The following is a 16,331-nucleotide window of genomic DNA, read 5'->3' on the forward strand; positions in this document are numbered from 1 at the left end:
ATCCGTGCTCTTTCCTTCTCCTTTCCTGCTCGCCTCCCATTTAGGCGAAATTTCGCGCTAAATATAGCGAGGAAACGTTTCCGCTAAATTTAGCGGCGAAATTTTCCGGCTAAATTTTACCCGCTGTGGCGCTCGCTCCAGCATTCACACACGTGAACGATTCGACAATCCCGTATGGGAGCGGGGCGGCCAGCGCGTTTACAGAGGTCGTTCGCGTTCACAAACACGCGCGTGTTTTTTTGTTTTTTTTTATGATACGCACCTGCGTAGGCCTTGTACCGCTGCACGCGCCAACAGAATGTTCCGCTGTCGCTATGTCCTCTTGTTATCCGGTTTCACGTTTTTACGCTAGAACGGCTCCCGCGTGAGCGGTCACCGAGTCGGTGTCGGCTGATGGAAACTCACTGACAAAGCAGAGTCTGTTTCGCTAGCACGGAGAGAGCGTCCGCTGGCAATTACACGACGGCCGGAAATGACAAGAAGGGACGCTTAGTGACCTTGAGTTGTACGCAGCTTCCGGGACAGGGAGGTGGTGACATCTGTTGCGATGAATATGACTCGAAAGAAGGGGAGCTGCCGTCATGTGATCAAAAGGGGTTGGCGGAAGATCAGCAATGGGACGGCATCCGGGTATTCTCTCTTCGATTCGTGTACACTGCTCGTGCGCACGCTATTTGAAAGCGGTGGCTCGATGCCGCGAACGTGTAGTTTGGTTGCGAAGTTGCTCCTTTAAATGACGTCCGTCACTATCACCTCGAAGGGCTTCTGCTACTCTTTGACTAGGGAATAGGGGTGCGACGTCCCCTGATATGAAGGCCGTCAAAGTGTTGAATTACTTCGTATCACCTGAACGTCTGGAGAGCTCGAGTAATCGAAGCGGGTGCGTGGTACCGTACACTTTTAGATAAGAGGGTTCCCTATAATCTTTGCTAAAAGAAGGAAGGCTCTTGTAAGCTATGTTCCTTTAGAAAGGGAGAAACGTTCGTCCTGAAAGCAGGGGCGCAAGGTTTCTCTGTCGCCTGTATCTCATTATGGCGGCCCCGAATAGAGCAAATTGAGCTCAATAAAACTTAGCGAGGACGCTACGTCTATTGAAGAGGGCGAAAGGAGGAGCAAATAAAAGCGTAACACAAGCTTTCCGCGAACTCTATTTATTTCCGAAGCCGGCTTTCCCCCACAGGTAAAGAAAATTGCGTTTCGAAAGCAGTCATTCAGTCCTCTCGTTGTCAACTGGTACCCATGTACTTAACGCACTTTACATCTTACCTCAAACCAAAATTCCTTCGTCAGCACCGCACATTACGGAGGGCTGATAAACCACTCGCGAAACCAAAAACCGCTCACAAAACAGCGAATTCTAAGCAGTTTACTTCGCTCATTGCTGCACGGTTCATCGGAGCGTGAGGGAAGGCTAACTGGTTTGACTCCAGATGGCAGGGTCAAGCTGAGCAATTTCAGGTAGCTAGACTAGGGGCGCTATGTACCACCCAATTCATGTGCTACAAAAAATATTTTTATTTGCTCACGGCACCGTCACACTTCGGGCCCTTCTTGCTACTTTATCGCAACAGATCTATATATATTGGGCATTTACATTGAGCCCATACAGATAAACATACAGACATCAACACAGAAGAACGCCCCGATCACCACATCTGAGCTGTGAATTTCCGCCTTTTATACTGGTCGTTTTCATGGTACGGATTTTCTCCGTGACAGCCTGATCAATAAATATCATCCCCAGCATGCAGACTTTTTTTTCAGTGAGTCTTGCCACCGAAAGTATGTTGAACGGCTCAAGGAATCACTCTCTTATTAAAAGTAAACGTTGATGTCGTAACGATTTGAACGCCAATAAATCAAGCCGCTCCACTGCGGTTCTAAGCCACGTGTTTTCTTCCCCGCATGGCACGTCAGAGGCAGTATTTCTATCGTAGTATTTGTTTTCTATCTGTGCTGTTCGCCTGCAGGAGAGAATTCACTTTTCGATCAACTTTAATGCAGTCAAAGCCGGTACGTGTGGCATGTGCTAACTATATTTAGCCACGCAATGGTGAGCTCGGACACATCTAGCGCGCATCCCACCGCGCCACTTGGAGGGCAGTCTCTCCAGGAATCGTAGTGTATTTAAACAGCAAAATAAAGGATAGCTTTTTTTTTTTGCTCGATTTTATCCACCATTTTTCCTTAATGCCTAAATTTCAAACTGTAAATATACGCACTTTCCGTTAAACTTCAGTATTCAGGCCTTTCCCCAGAGCGCAATCCCTCTTGGGGAGGAAACAACCGAAAGTCACATTGGCCACTGTACGATAGCAGCCACGGTTCAGAACATCGTTCCAACATGACTATCCGCACGTCGTTTGATTGCACCTAATCCCTCAAGTGCTCTTAAACTCTTTAACGTAGAGCGGAATATCAACATGCGACACCAGCTCCCTACGATCACGGCCCGATTAGCGGCATCACTGCCCGATAGTTTACGCCATCTCATATTGTTGTTACACCACTGATACGCGAACACACGGTCACATCGGCGATAATTTCTGTATTCTGCTCACAACGCACCAGACTGGCATCGCGATGTTGCTGCTATGTTGGCGACACGCAAAAATACAGAACCACGTTGATTGCCGGTTGACACTCGGCAACAAAAAACAGACCCGAACTTAGCACAGAAAGCGCCCAGGCACCCGGCAGCAAAACCTGTCTGTCTTGGACGCGGTTTCCGCGGTTTTCGTAACGTCGTCAATGTCCAAACGGCGTTCCGCAAAAGGAGGCGGCCATTTTAGCCCAGTGTATGTAGCGCAGCTGGCGCTGCTCCAAAACTTCGTTTTTCCTAACGGCTTCGTTTGCTCGTTTGAGGAAATTAGTGGTAACAACGTCAATGGAACCAAAATGTTCCGCACGTTTGGACTAGAAGACAGAATTAAAGGCTAACTTCGCTGCCGCTGATGCCCAATCAACTCAACAACATTTATTAAACGACATGCGCGACGTGATCGAAAAACGAAACCGAAAGAAGATGTGGCGGGAGGGCGGAAACTTTCTGCCGTTTGCCTGGAGAAGGAGAAAAAAGCCTCGTTCCTGCCTTTTTCTCCTGTCCGCTTGGGTGCGCGGGAGTAGGAGGGAGGAAAACGCGCCGTTGCTACGTTTTTCCTCCTTTTTTCCTCAGAGTGCATGCTAAGACAAAAACTAATGACCTCGGTCCCTTTGACGAGTATGCAAAAATCATCTGTTTGCAGATATTCGAGATACTCGTTAATAGCAGGCCGGGCTTCCTTGTCGGACTCCGGCCCGAGAATACTTTCCACTGCATCTGGAATCCACCCAGAAAACTCCACACGCTTCGTGTTTTCGAAGTACTGTTGTGTAACCTATGCGATGCAAGGGCTATTTTTGTTCAGCTTCTAATGAATTGAGCGATAAAGTCATTAAATTGTTTAATGGAACAATAGAGAGATAAAAATAGTTTGATAAATTGATATAGAGATAAAATAGTTAATATTTAATATAGCGATCAAATTCAGGTAATTGACACAGCATAGAGGTACATACTGTGGCTACATCTTCACATCATCACCGTAAATATCAAAACAGTTATTATGACGTCCAACTCCCTCAACGTTTACAAGGTGACTGCTAAACTGGATGAGGAATGGTAGCAGAACAACTGGGCGACTGCCAGATTATTCAGGAACGCAGCGTTCTGTATAATCTTCTATATTGACACATCGTACTCGTACACCTTCAGCATGTCATGGTCATAAAAAACGTTAAAAAATGCGAGAGAAGTGTTTTTAACGTCGCTGATAGCACTCAACAAACTCACAAGGCGTGGCAAGACCCGAACAAACTTATTATCGCATTAAAGCCAAAAAGACGGTTATATTAGTTAGCAAGGACCCCAAGAACAAATCGCGAAGCAAAAAAACATGGACGTAATAGTGCTTTTAATCTGTCAGCGACTTACATATAGCCGAATGTACACTTCCCGCTGTTTATGTTTTATCGATCTAGTCCTTCCGAGTCAGCACAACGTCCTGTTCTCCTGGAATCAAAAACAGGCTGGAACCAAGCGGCGCTATGGCGGTGTTCGCTTTTCCTTCCGGAGCACTGATCTCGACTCGCTGCATGAAGCGAACAAGAACGTAGAACATGTCCACGTGCGCCAACTTCTCGCCGGGACACGTCCTGGGGCCCAGGCCAAAAGTCATCAGCTGCGGCAGTAGTTCCTGTTTGATCTTGCCCGTGACAGGGTCCAGGAACCGTTCCGGTCTGAAAGCCTCGGGGTCATCCCACAGGTTTGGGTCGTGGTTAATGGCGTAGATGTTGTAGAGGATGCCAGTGTCCTTGGGAACGAACTTTCCCCCTGTGGTCGTGTGTTGGTGAAAGAGCAGCTCAGAATTGGACCTTCTATGCTTTTTATTGCACAGGCACAGCAAAGTGAAAAGTGGTTTCCAACCTACGTAACTGTGCATCGCACAAATCTCAAACTCTGAAAATGCGACGTCAGTGGTTGGAATAGAAGGCTGAAATTTAGAAAATGATGTTACCTGTATTAAAAAGTAATTGAGAAAGTCATTTTTTATTTATGAACCGACGTCCACCTAAGCCTAATATCGTCAAAACAAGTGCTGAAATTGTTAACCCATCCGGGATTTATATCAGTGAAAAAAAAAACTTTTCAGCAAGCAAGGGCATAATGTTTTCTTTCTTGTTGGCAAGTTTTTCAAACTAATATATGTTACAGGCGCCCACGATGTCATTTCTCGTTTGCACGATATTATAGTCTTATGTAGACGTCGGCTCATAGAAACAAATTGTAGTTCTCAATTATCTTTTGATACAGGTAACCCCATACTCTCAAAACTCTTGCGTTCTATCTCAACCACAAGCGCCACATTCTCATAAAGTTTGAGCTTTCTGCAAATAAGTTTGATTACACGGGCTGAAAAGCATGGTTCTGTTTCCTCGTGAACGCCCTGGATTTAAACGGCAACGAAACTACGCACATGACGTTGGGCTAATTAATTCCTTGTAGCACTGGTACTTTCTATAGATCATTGCACTGATCCCATCCTACGCGCTTCCACCTTTATCTACTGGGCCGGGGAACGAGTTCTTAGGATGTGTAGCTCCCTTCTGCGGAACACATGACGGCACGCATGTCTCCACAACTCCGTGACTAAACATATGTTTGCCTGGGCTATAGGTGCTGGAAAGGTGTACAGAGACATGAAATTCCTCGTAGCATTAGCAGCATATTAGAATAAGCTTCGAATGATGTAATGAGTCAGTAAAAAATGAAAATATTCTACACGAAGGAAAAGAATACACTGAATATTCTACGCACACCAAATCATAAAGTCCCTAGCACGCTGACATTAAAACATGCATATGTTCTGTTCTACGCTGACGTGCGGTGTCTTACTTTGGTAAAGCGATTTTTGTATCTCTATGTATATTTGTCCTTATCATTTATATGCAGGTTTCGCAAAAAAGCCGACCATTGTAGATAATCTTAAGCTCTGTTTGAGTTCAGACAGTTAAGGAAGACGCCTCAAGCCAAGTTGCGGATAAAATTGTATCGGAGTGGTGGCACGTCACCACTTTCGTATGTCATGGCACGGAACAACGCGCTCACCGACTTCTGTGTCGCACGATGTGCTATGTGGGATGCCAAGTGGAGCGTTGGGGTACATGCGCAAGGACTCCAAGATGCAGGCCTGTGTGTAGGGAAGTTTTTCCCTGTCTTGGAGCTTGGGGCGATCTTGTCCTGTTCCAGAAGTTTCATTGATGAAGGGGTTACAATCCAACAGTTGGAAGCGGGCAGACAACTGAGAACATGTTTATGCCTTACTCTGTATCGATATTCCCTTTCCTGAGCCCACAGACATCGTACCTTTTGTGTGACTCAAAAATAGGGCCTTCTAATGCTGTTGCGCATATATCCTAAGCATATATAGTTAAGACAAAGAAGTTAATCAACCGTTTACATTGCACTGTTGTTAAAGAGTAAAAATAGAAAGTAAGAACAATTGCTCTATCCCAGGTAGTACATGAAAATGGGGCCTACGTGATCCCAAAGCGGGCAAAGGGCGCAATACCCTCGTGGTTCCCACCTTCGTGTGGCGTGGGCTCATTTCAGGCTGCTCGTGCAATACCCGGTGAACCCCACTTCGGTTATGCGAGGGCAAAGTTAGCGTAGTGGTGGGCAAAGCGAGAGCACGCCCTCATGGGCTGCCGACGCAGTAGCCCTATGGGTCCCACTATGGCAATGCGTGGGCATGCCCCAATTGGGCTGCCCGTGCAGTGCCCTCACGGGTTCCACCTCGGCTATACGTGGACACAGTTAGCACAAAGGTGGCGTCTACGGGTAGAACGCGTTTACGTGCCCAACTTGGGCTGCCCAAGCAATGCCCCCATGGGCCCACCCCGACTTTACGGGGCAGGGTTAGCACCCTCCAGGTGGGCTCCACGAGGCCGCAGCGTGGGCATGCCCAACTTAGGCTGCCCATGCAATGCCCCCGAGTTTTCCACTTCGACTATATGGGGAGGGGGGGGGGGGGGTTTAGCACATAGTTGGGCTCCACGGGGGCAATCGTAGAATTCACCTCTCATTTGGTGCTTTTTTATAACGCGCTGTTTCTACTAATATTAAATTCAGAAGCACCACTTGGACATGTCCGACTTGGACTACTCATGAGATACCCCTGTGGGTTTCACCTTGTATGTTTGGCTATACGTGGTCGGAGTTATTACAAAAGGTGGGCCCCACCGGGTCACCGCTTGGGTAAGACCAACTTGGGCTGCCCATGCAGTATTCAGTGGGTCCCATGTTGTCTTTACGATCGCGGGCAGGGTTAGTATACGAGGGGTGATCAAAAAGCTCCGGCATTGATTTCGTAGCGTAGACAGTGAGGGCAGTACTGTGAGGCGTGCGCAGCAGTCAAAGTTAAGAATCTTCGTGTCTCATTATACCAAAGGGCGTCGCTCTGTGAACATTTGGAGCTGCGCCACACTAATTTGCTTGACCACATGCACGAGCCTGATGGCGATCTTTCCATACACTGCAAATTAAGACGAGAACGAACATAAATTTTACTTCAAGCTCTGCTAACAAAAAACAGAGACCTCTAAAATGATCTAGAAGGTTTATGTAAAAACAAAGTGAGGTGTGCGAGGTGTTTTGAGTGGCACTCGCGCCTCAAGAAAGGCAGAACGTCACCGAAGTCAAGGAGAGGTCGGATAAAGTCGCCCTACCGCACTTCGTGTTCCAGCGATGTCCTGCCGTTCCTGAAGCGCGAGTGCCACTTAAGAAACTTCTGAAAGAACTTCACTGCTTTTTTAGGGAAGCCTGCTGAATCATATCGAAGGTCTCTGCTTTATATTTGTCGAGTTGGACACAAAACTGAGGTTCGCTCTCGCTCTGGTTTGTCGTCTATAGTAAAATCGCCATTGTGCCCATGCACGTGGTCACAAAAACTCGTGAAGCGCAGCTCCCAATGTTCACAGAGCGGCGCCCTTTTGTACAACGGGACACAAAGGTCCGCTCCTTCGACTGCTGAGCGCGCATCACTGTGCTGCCCTCTCTTATTACGCTAGAAAATCAGTCCCGGAACTTTCTGATCCCACCTCGTAGATGTAGGCGCCTAGGGGCAAGCATGGGCATGCCCAACTTGGACTACCTGTAGAACTCCCAAAAAGGCACTTTCCGCTGATTTTGTACAATATCTACTGCACGTTCTACGAATTCGACTTAAAAGGTGGGCTAAATTCGATATCAAGTCACCGAGTATTGTAGTTTTTAGCTTAAGAGATAAGCCGCGTTCAAATATTGTTCTTGGGCGGTACTGGGACGCCCAGCTACGTCGTCAAGTTTTGCGGAGGAGAGATCGAATGAAAACGCTCGCTTTTGTCCTTGGAATTACACCTTAACAAAGGAGTTTTTTAGCCAGTGGCGTTGCAATGCGAGTATACTTAGGTGCCACGTGTGCCAGTAAGCTCGTGTAAAATGAAAAACATTCCAACTGAATATTGTTTCACCACCCCTTTAATAGAGGAATATATACAGTGCGCTTCAACAGCTACTAATAATATTAAAAACACTTTAAATACATTTAAAACAACTCAAAATGAAGTTGTCGACCGTTATGGAGCTCAGGCTACGAGCGTAATATATTAGTAAAAACTTTATGACCAAAATGTAGTAAATGATTTGCAAAACAGAATCCTTAGCTAACATATTCAAATGATGAAATTATTGCCCATCGTCATACCATGCCGAAGCTGTTAGACTCCAGATAACTAAATTCTTACCATCGCTATCATATCATTGAGTAGCCTTCTCTACTCAATGGCTAGAGATTCACAAAGTAACAAGGTGGGCGAGAAATCCCACCCTTGTACACGGCTCGAAACAAAAACGAAGCTTCTGTTGCTCGCCCGTGACGTCGATCCCTTCGTTCTGCACTTGCTCCGCAACCCTTATGTTCAAGGCGCAAGCGGTGCCAGAAGTGCGACGCAAGCCCAGGGCGGAGCGAGTGACGTCACGGGCGTGCAACGCCGGCTGAGCTTCGCTCTTGAGCGCGGTACAAGGTTCATATTTCTTACCACGTGGCGCCGACCTCGAATGTTTTCATCGGACGTGTCAATTTGCCAACTATAAAATATTCTTAAAATAGAACGCTACAAGTGAATTAAAGAGGTTGAGCAAATTAGCCTACAAGTTAACCTATTAGCCCTCCTTGCTAGAAGCCTCCATTGCCCCCAACGTAGCCTCAGGGCTAAGAAAACTCGAACGAAAATCCTATACGATCCCCTTATTAAAATAAATGCTAGTGACTGTAAGCAAAAAGCACCGTTTATACTAGGGGAGGCAGAGGTTCTGCAGTTAATATTGGTCCCCATCTAGGATGCCTGTGGAAAGAGAAATATATTTTCAGTATAACAATATAATGTTAGAAGCGCCGGGCTACGCAAACCGACCCGTATAGCACGCGGGCCGAGCGTGGGAGCCTCAGGCCAGCCAGAGCTAGCGCCGGATGCTTCTTCGTCAACGCAAGCACCCCAACGATCACTTCATAATCGTGTCATGTCTTTGGCTCGAGTGCCAGCAGAGGACAGCGGTAAACGTGCTGGCAATATATATGAAGCGCCGAAAACAGCAAGGACCAAGACGGAGTAAAGCCAAACAAGGTGCTCGAAAAAAAAAAAAAAAAGTCGCCTATAATAGTAGATGCCCCATTAGCCTGATTGTCATCAGCATGTACGGGCAAAGCTTGTTTGATATAATCAAGCTTTTTTTTATATACTGCGATTGATATGATCAAACTTTTCCTTTATATGGCGATTGGTGCCTCATTTATTCAATTTACTCTGTCACCAATTACGTATCTCTCATAAATTTTTCATCTTTTTTCTTTTGTTTTTTTTAATATGACTAGTATCCTATTGTCATGCAGTACAGTTGTTTTCTGCTCTTTTTACTGCTTAAACTAGGGCCTAACTAGCCCAATCACCCATTCCGCTTCTAAATATCTTTTCGTAGTAATATGCCATCTGTCTTGGCAAACTGGTTCAAGGAAACAAAAAACAGAAACAAATAAAGAAAAACAAAATAGTTTACCCAGGTTGTTTTCTATTTCCTTCTTCATCTTTTCCTGTATCTCTGGCTTCCTCGTCATGGTCAGACATAGCCACTCTAGCTGCGCCATCGAAGTTCCCGTACCAGCTGGCGAAAAAGAAACGGCAAAGATTGTCTATAGAACCACACCGACATTTTTTAGAAGTGATCAAAACCTGTTAGACCAGTCTGATCATAAGGCAATCGTGGTGAAGACAAAGTACTCGTTCTCGGGGTGTTTGTAGCCATTTATTTCTGTTCTCTAATAGAAGAGCTATGGCGAGCGTCATCAAATATAGTGACTGGGTGAAGGCAGGTGAGGTCTCCCACTTTTCACGTCAAAACATGTCAATACCCCATGTCAAACCACCATGTAAAACCCTGTCATATGCCCCCAAAGGCTCCATATATCATTACACAAAAGGGTGCCTCACGTCAAGGTTGGTCGGCGTGCAATGTTAAAAAAAAAAAAAATCATTTGACGTAACTTTGAGCATAAGGTTTTCTTTACACTCACCACCCCATATGTCCGTTAGGATCTGAACCATATTAGCTTCGGTTAGATATTGGGCGTCATTCTTTTCCTGCTCAATGGCTTCTTCTCTTGCTGCCAACATAGAGTGAGTGAAGTTGTCGATTTTGCCTGAGGAAAGAAAACGTTATAATTTGTTACTTTTTCAAGCAACAAGAGAGCAGTCTCCATTCAGTACCACCAAGGGGACGAGGCTTGCCCATGACGTCACCGTTATTTGATATCCTACCTGCCCCAAAGCGACACAGCTCTATTGAGATACTATAGACTCTCTCTATTGAGACTCTGCAATACGGATTGGCCGCGACGCTGATGTGAATTAGGCCGCGATGCGTGGGCTCACTAGTGGCAACGTTTTGGCCAGAGGACACTGCGAAAAACGAATTGTTAATCAGTAATGGGTAGTGCAAGCTTGTGCGTCTCAGACTGTCGCGCGTGTAGCAGCGTTCCGGCTCTGAAGCCGGACGTTATGACAAGAACATTAAAAAAATACTTAACCCAAATCAAAACGCCGCTCTAACACGGTCAATATTAAGACGATAAAAGCTCGAGCCAGGAGACGCCATTACATGCGTTCCAAAGCAAAAAAAGAAAAAGAAAGTAAAGCGTCACAACATGGTGTGACGTCACAACCCATGTACAGGGGGTGCGTACCCTAGTGAGAATTGCACGAAAGCAGCACTTTCGATTGCTGCGCTGCGTGGAATCTAGCCGAATATACACATGTGAACGTGTTTCCCGTCCGTCAGCAGTACCAAGAACGAAAACAGCTCAGCGTTAAGGTCGTTATACAAAGCCACTGCGGTGCCTAATCAGGTGGGTTCCTAATATTCACTGGAGATGTTCTGAAAAAAGCTTTTGCCCCCCACCACGTCCATTTATATCACGAGAACTTGAGCTCCGCGTACAAGAATTCTGATGCTATAAGTGTCTACGCATTCACAACTTCTGATGCTCTTATGAAGATTTGACTCCAACCAAAAATTAAACTCGGACCCAACGTTTCAAAACCAGTTCGGTTTCTTCTTCAGCGGCGATTGATCTCGTGCGTGGGAGCAGCCTCGTGCCAAGACCAAAAGATCGCCCCCCCCCGAAGAAAAAAGCACCGTGAATGTTTACCGGATCCCCTGCTTAAAATGTCCTGCATCTGATATCGGCGAAACAAAGAATTTTATGGAAAGGTTACGCCAGCACAAGAACGATGTACGCAAATTCGATCGAGAACGCAGTGCTCTTGCGGAGCACTGTAACACCTTTGACTATCCGATAGACTTCGCGAACGCGTCCGTTCTTGATGTTGAAACCAATCTCCGAAAAAGACATCACCTTGAATCATGGCACATCCGAAATACACCAGGAAATATCAACAGATCTATGAGTACCTTACCACCTGTTTATGTGAGTGGACAACAACATGTGATTAGAACAAAAGACTGGGTGGCAAGGCGGAAGCGCGATTAGAAGATATTCGTACCACCAAAGAAGACGAGGCTGCTCCCATGCACGAGATCAATCGCCCCTGAAGAAGAAACCGAACTGGTTTGGAAACGTTGGGTCCAAGTTTAATTTCTGGTTGGAGTCAAATATTTTTCTATTGTCACTTCCCAACCAGACAGACGTCTGTGGAAGATGCTTACCTTCAAGTCTTATGGAGAATGTAATTTCCTCGAGACTCCCAAAATTGAAAATCAACTTACCCATTAGAAGCATGAAAAATACACGAGAACACCGGTGTTTTCAGTACAAGCTTTTACGTATTCACTCCGTGATTTACAGCTTAAACAAACCTATTATCCAGAGCGCGATCTCAAAATTCTGGCGGGCGCGTGTTCGAAGATCCGGAAAGCGAGCTGGGCTGGCGCTATAGGCAGGGCTTCAATCCCGGTAGTGCGAAATGTTTCCAAAAGAGAATCCCCGAAATTCCGTCGCGGTTTTCTCGCGATTGGACTTCAGCTCTGCTCATTGTAAAGCAAGCGCGCCACCGATACACATTTCCCAAAAAATCGCTCCTAGGCCGCCACCGTGTTGATGATGCTGATGCGGCCAGTGCGACTGTTAAGCCCCTATCAGCTAGAACGTTTCTGACGCTTGCTTCGACTGTGGAAGCCCGCTCAGCCCGATTCTCTACCTATGTTTTGCGGTTTTTCATTCAACGTTTTCTCGCCCCTCTTGAAAGTTTCCACTTAATTCTTCTGATGCATGCTGCGTACCCTTTCTTTGTTATCTTCCACTGTGAGAAATAGGGCTGGTAAGTGCCTGCCCATTTCAAACGTTTCTGCTTGACATTCAAGGGCAACGAAGAAGCGGAAGGGTGTCCAACGGCCTCGGACGCGGTTTTGCGAACAATGAAAACTATTTTCCCCCTCCCAGAAATAACTCGCATAGATTACTTTCCTAGTCACAGCCAAACATTGTTGCTCGGGCTGGAGTCAGTCAAGCCCGCTGTTTTTCTTAGTTCTTGTGTGGAAAAAGTAAGTCATCTTGAATTCCATCCGATCGTAAAGATGTAAATGTCGTCGACTGTGACGGTGTTATTTAAGATATTTCTCAAATAATTTTTTTTTTCAGAGAACGCTGCATCGTGTGGTAAGTAGAATATATTGTTCGAATGTTAATGATTGTTAAATTGTATGTCCGTGTCCTGTCCATCGGTAAACACGTTATTCGTAAGCGTGAAAAATGCGTGCCTTTTGTATATCATCTGTTGTTAGTTATTTTCGACAGCTAAGCGCTTTCTCGTTTGACACGCGGCTAATCGGGCGGCGTCGCCAAAGGTTATCGTAAAAAAAAAAAAAACTACTAACATTCCAGTCGCATTCGTTCTGTGGCGCACGCACTCTACAAAAATAGTTCACAATTTCTTATTTTTAGTGTGTTTTTTTTTTAATGTGGTACAATGCTTTCTCAATGACCTCGGGAAAATACATATACCATGAAACACAAAATACAGCGGGAAAAGACGAACATTTAGTCGCCAGCAGTGTTTGAAAAGGCGCCTACGCAGGCTGCGCCAATCGAAATCACAGTCCACTCGGTTAGGGTTAGGAGGGACGCCGGTGAGAGTGTAGCCTCAAACACAGTGTCTGGGCTCGAAAATGGTTCGCTGCCCCTGGGGTCGAGTGCTTCTTGGAAAGGTGTATAGAGCTACGCTAGGTGCTTGCGATAAACCGCAAGTGTTGAGCACAGCTGCGCACGCAAGTCTCGTATACAGCGCCCGCTAGATGACCCCAGTTGCGGTGAAGTCGCATCGCGCCGTCCAGGATCCACACCGCGTCTGTTAGGAGAATTTTGCGTATCAAATAAAACGAATGTCTGAACTCCCTGAGCACAATCTGGCGATCCCTCATCCACGTAAGGTGCCGACCATTGCGGCCTAAGAAGGAGTGCGCATCATCTCAAGCTCACCATAGGGTCATCCTAGGTTTACTGCAAGATACTTAAAGCCGCAGTCGCACCTTTCATACACCGTTCAAGAGACAGTTTCTAGACGCTGTATGGGGCGTGTTTGTTCCTTGTGTGTCTGTCCCGCCACATTGGTACCACGAAAACTCTCTGCAGACATCATGTCTGCAGCCAACACAGTGTGTTTTGTATGATGTGCGAGCAGTGTCACTGCGGCTTAAGGGTTACATTGTGGTCTAAGTTTTCGTAGCTGTGACGGTACAATTGTATACTGTGGATTCAAAAAATACTAATTAACGTTTTTATTTTTTTTTAAGCTATTACACGGGCATTTTAGTGTCGGTTTTACCCGTAAGGTGGCATCCCGGGTCTTTGCATTCAAAGATGGGCGCCAAACTAAGAGAGCTGGAAAAAACGGAACGCGAACGTACCGGGAACGTACGATTTGGAAGCTCGCTTGTAGAGGTCGTCCAGTATTTTCCAGCCTTTCTTAAAAAGGAGCTCAATCTTGCGCTCGCGCGCCCGGTAAAGTAGACCCAACCATGGTACGATGTCACTGGGAAGACCATTGGGGGCTACTTTGAAGAATTCTCTGTTAATGGCCTGTAGCTCTTCCAACTCTGGGCTCTCTCTGTCGAACCTGAAAGTTAAAAACAAATCGTAGCCAATGATACATAATCAGCTCCATCAACAGGGTGCTACCAAGTGCTATTCAGCCGTAAATATATAAAAACATGAATAAATCCACAACCGAAATGTTATCAAACGTTTAACAACTAGGCCATTCGTTGATGCATTTATTATACGAAGGTTTCATGAATGTTGGGCTCTGAAAAACACTTAAATCCAAAGATGTCCAATTATCATAAGCACAAAGAGGAACTTTAAAACAAATCGTCTTGTTGACGCTGTAAGTTACCGAGTTTACCACTTGTAGTAAACACGCGAAAGCTACTTTGAGATGAACACCCTAAACAGATTAAGCAGATCCAAGAGTGTGTGTGCCATCTATGCATGAGCCGCAGCGTCAGTTAAACGGTTTGTCTTGTACGTCTTTGATTATCTACAAACAACTAACACGTTTTCCTTTTCTTGCACTTCGTCCCCACAAATCTACATTCGCAAACTGTGAATATGATAAACGCACCACCAAACTACAGCCTTGTGAAAAGCTTTAAGCGCACACCATGCATTGGCTTATTTATGCCTTTGCTTGTTTTGACTGTACAGCGCTCGAGAACACGGTAATTTTTAGTAAATAGATGCATCACCGGCTCTCCTCCGCCATAACTCTCATTCCAGTAACTCCGCATACTCCGCTTCAGCACTCCTTGGTAAAGAGCAAAAGCTGCGCTCCGGAAGTTAATCGAAGCTTTTGAACGAGTCACGTGACTAAGTACCGTTGGAGTGCACGCCTCCAGCGGAGAGCTGTCACATGAATCGCCCCGTCACTCTCATTGACTCACGGGGACAAAAGCTTTTTCACTTCACCAGATTAGGCTGAAACGGTATAAACAAATAAGTAATTAGACTAATTTCATTCTTTCTAAATCTGAAAATGGTTTAAATATAACATGCAGACTCTATTTACTCCAACGGGCAGTTTCTTTTTCTGTTTTAGGGGCGAAGCTCCTTAGGGTCTAACCTTGTCCGGTGTCCGTGCCCACATCGATTGCCATCCCATCTGTCTTTTTTAAAGAAATAGAAAAAAAAAATGTTTGCGCAGTCAACAGGATTTGAACCTGTGCGGGGAGACCCCAATGGATTTCTAGTCCATCGCCTTAACCACTCGGCCACGACTGCGGGACGAGTAGGGGGCTCTGAGATGTGGTAGTAACTCAAGAGCTGGGAATGTCATGGACGAAACGTTGCAAGTAGCCGCTCAACGTCTATACAGGAGAGGGCGTTGCGGTCAAGTGCGTATATAATCGCGTTAAAATTTGCATTCATTTGCTAATGAAGTCAAAACGCAACCCGGAACTCGGCACTACCTATGAGCAATAAAGATTAAAAAAAATCAGCACCATCAGCACTACGTATGAACAAATTCAGTATCATCAGCACTACCAGAGCTTCGCCCCAATCAACATCATTCACCACGTGGAGATGCGGTCATTTTTTTGCTTAGTTGTCAATTTTATGTGCAGTGACAATAAGGGACTTTATGCGGAGGGCAAGTTCGTCTGCTTCTTGCGCAGGGGGTAGCGGTGACGTCAGAACGCCGAGCCCTGATTGGCTGATCGCGACCCCCTATTGAGCGTCGTCTGCTCCTTTGCAACGTCGTCTGCTCGCAACGTCGTCTGCGTCTGTCTTACCTTTCCTGCGGCTTTCGGAAGTGCAGAGGCCAGATTCACGAAACGATCTTACGCCAAAAATTTGCGTAAGACATAACTTAAGAACAAATTCGTATTCACAAAACGAAACTTTCGTGAATTTTGCGCAGGTTACGACGAAATCCTACGACAGCTCCGAAGCTGTCTACGCACTTCTTACGATCAAATCAGCATGGCCGACAGCGTCGCGGTCGCGACGACCCACGGACGTTTATTTTTCTATACGTGCGCTTCTCACGCGTCCCGACTTCAAGCAGCAAGAAAAAAGTAAAAAGTACTTGAAACAGACCACGACGAACGAGAACGCTGGATCCACAAACACCCGGGAAAAGCTCCAGCGGCTACGATTCCACCGAACGCGACCAAGCGAGCACGGCAGTTAGGCCTAGCAGGCACTCCGTGACTCGGCGACCGTCTGTCCACGACCGGCTGGCGT

General features: G+C 46.1%; 2 protein-coding genes and 1 non-coding gene across 3 annotated transcripts in view; all 3 read right to left on the reverse strand.

Moving 5' to 3' along the window:
* The window catches only part of LOC8038228 (cytochrome P450 1A1), a 59,588-nt gene extending 59,181 nt beyond the window's left edge, over positions 1-407 (reverse strand). Inside the window, exon 1 of the mRNA XM_042288803.1 lies at positions 263-407. The gene's annotated coding sequence lies outside the window, so the exon portion shown is untranslated. The remainder of the gene's footprint in view (positions 1-262) is intronic.
* Positions 408-3,630: 3,223 nt separating this feature from the next.
* Positions 3,631-16,331, reverse strand: part of LOC8038213 (cytochrome P450 1A1) — a 36,270-nt gene continuing 23,569 nt past the window's right edge. The window contains exons 6-10 of the mRNA XM_029989304.4: positions 13,994-14,202; positions 10,146-10,271; positions 9,632-9,736; positions 5,648-5,779; positions 3,631-4,372 (exon numbers count right to left, since the gene is read on the reverse strand). Coding sequence (XP_029845164.2) covers positions 4,017-4,372; positions 5,648-5,779; positions 9,632-9,736; positions 10,146-10,271; positions 13,994-14,202 — 928 coding nt within the window. The 3' untranslated portion in view covers positions 3,631-4,016. The remainder of the gene's footprint in view (positions 4,373-5,647; positions 5,780-9,631; positions 9,737-10,145; positions 10,272-13,993; positions 14,203-16,331) is intronic.
* Positions 15,284-15,365, reverse strand: Trnas-aga. Its single transcript has one exon. It is a non-coding gene; the product is annotated as a tRNA-Ser (tRNA).

The sequence above is a fragment of the Ixodes scapularis genome, unplaced genomic scaffold (assembly GCF_016920785.2).
Source record: "Ixodes scapularis isolate PalLabHiFi unplaced genomic scaffold, ASM1692078v2 PGA_scaffold11__112_contigs__length_91849675, whole genome shotgun sequence".
In the NCBI taxonomy this organism is placed as follows: domain Eukaryota; kingdom Metazoa; phylum Arthropoda; class Arachnida; order Ixodida; family Ixodidae; genus Ixodes; species Ixodes scapularis.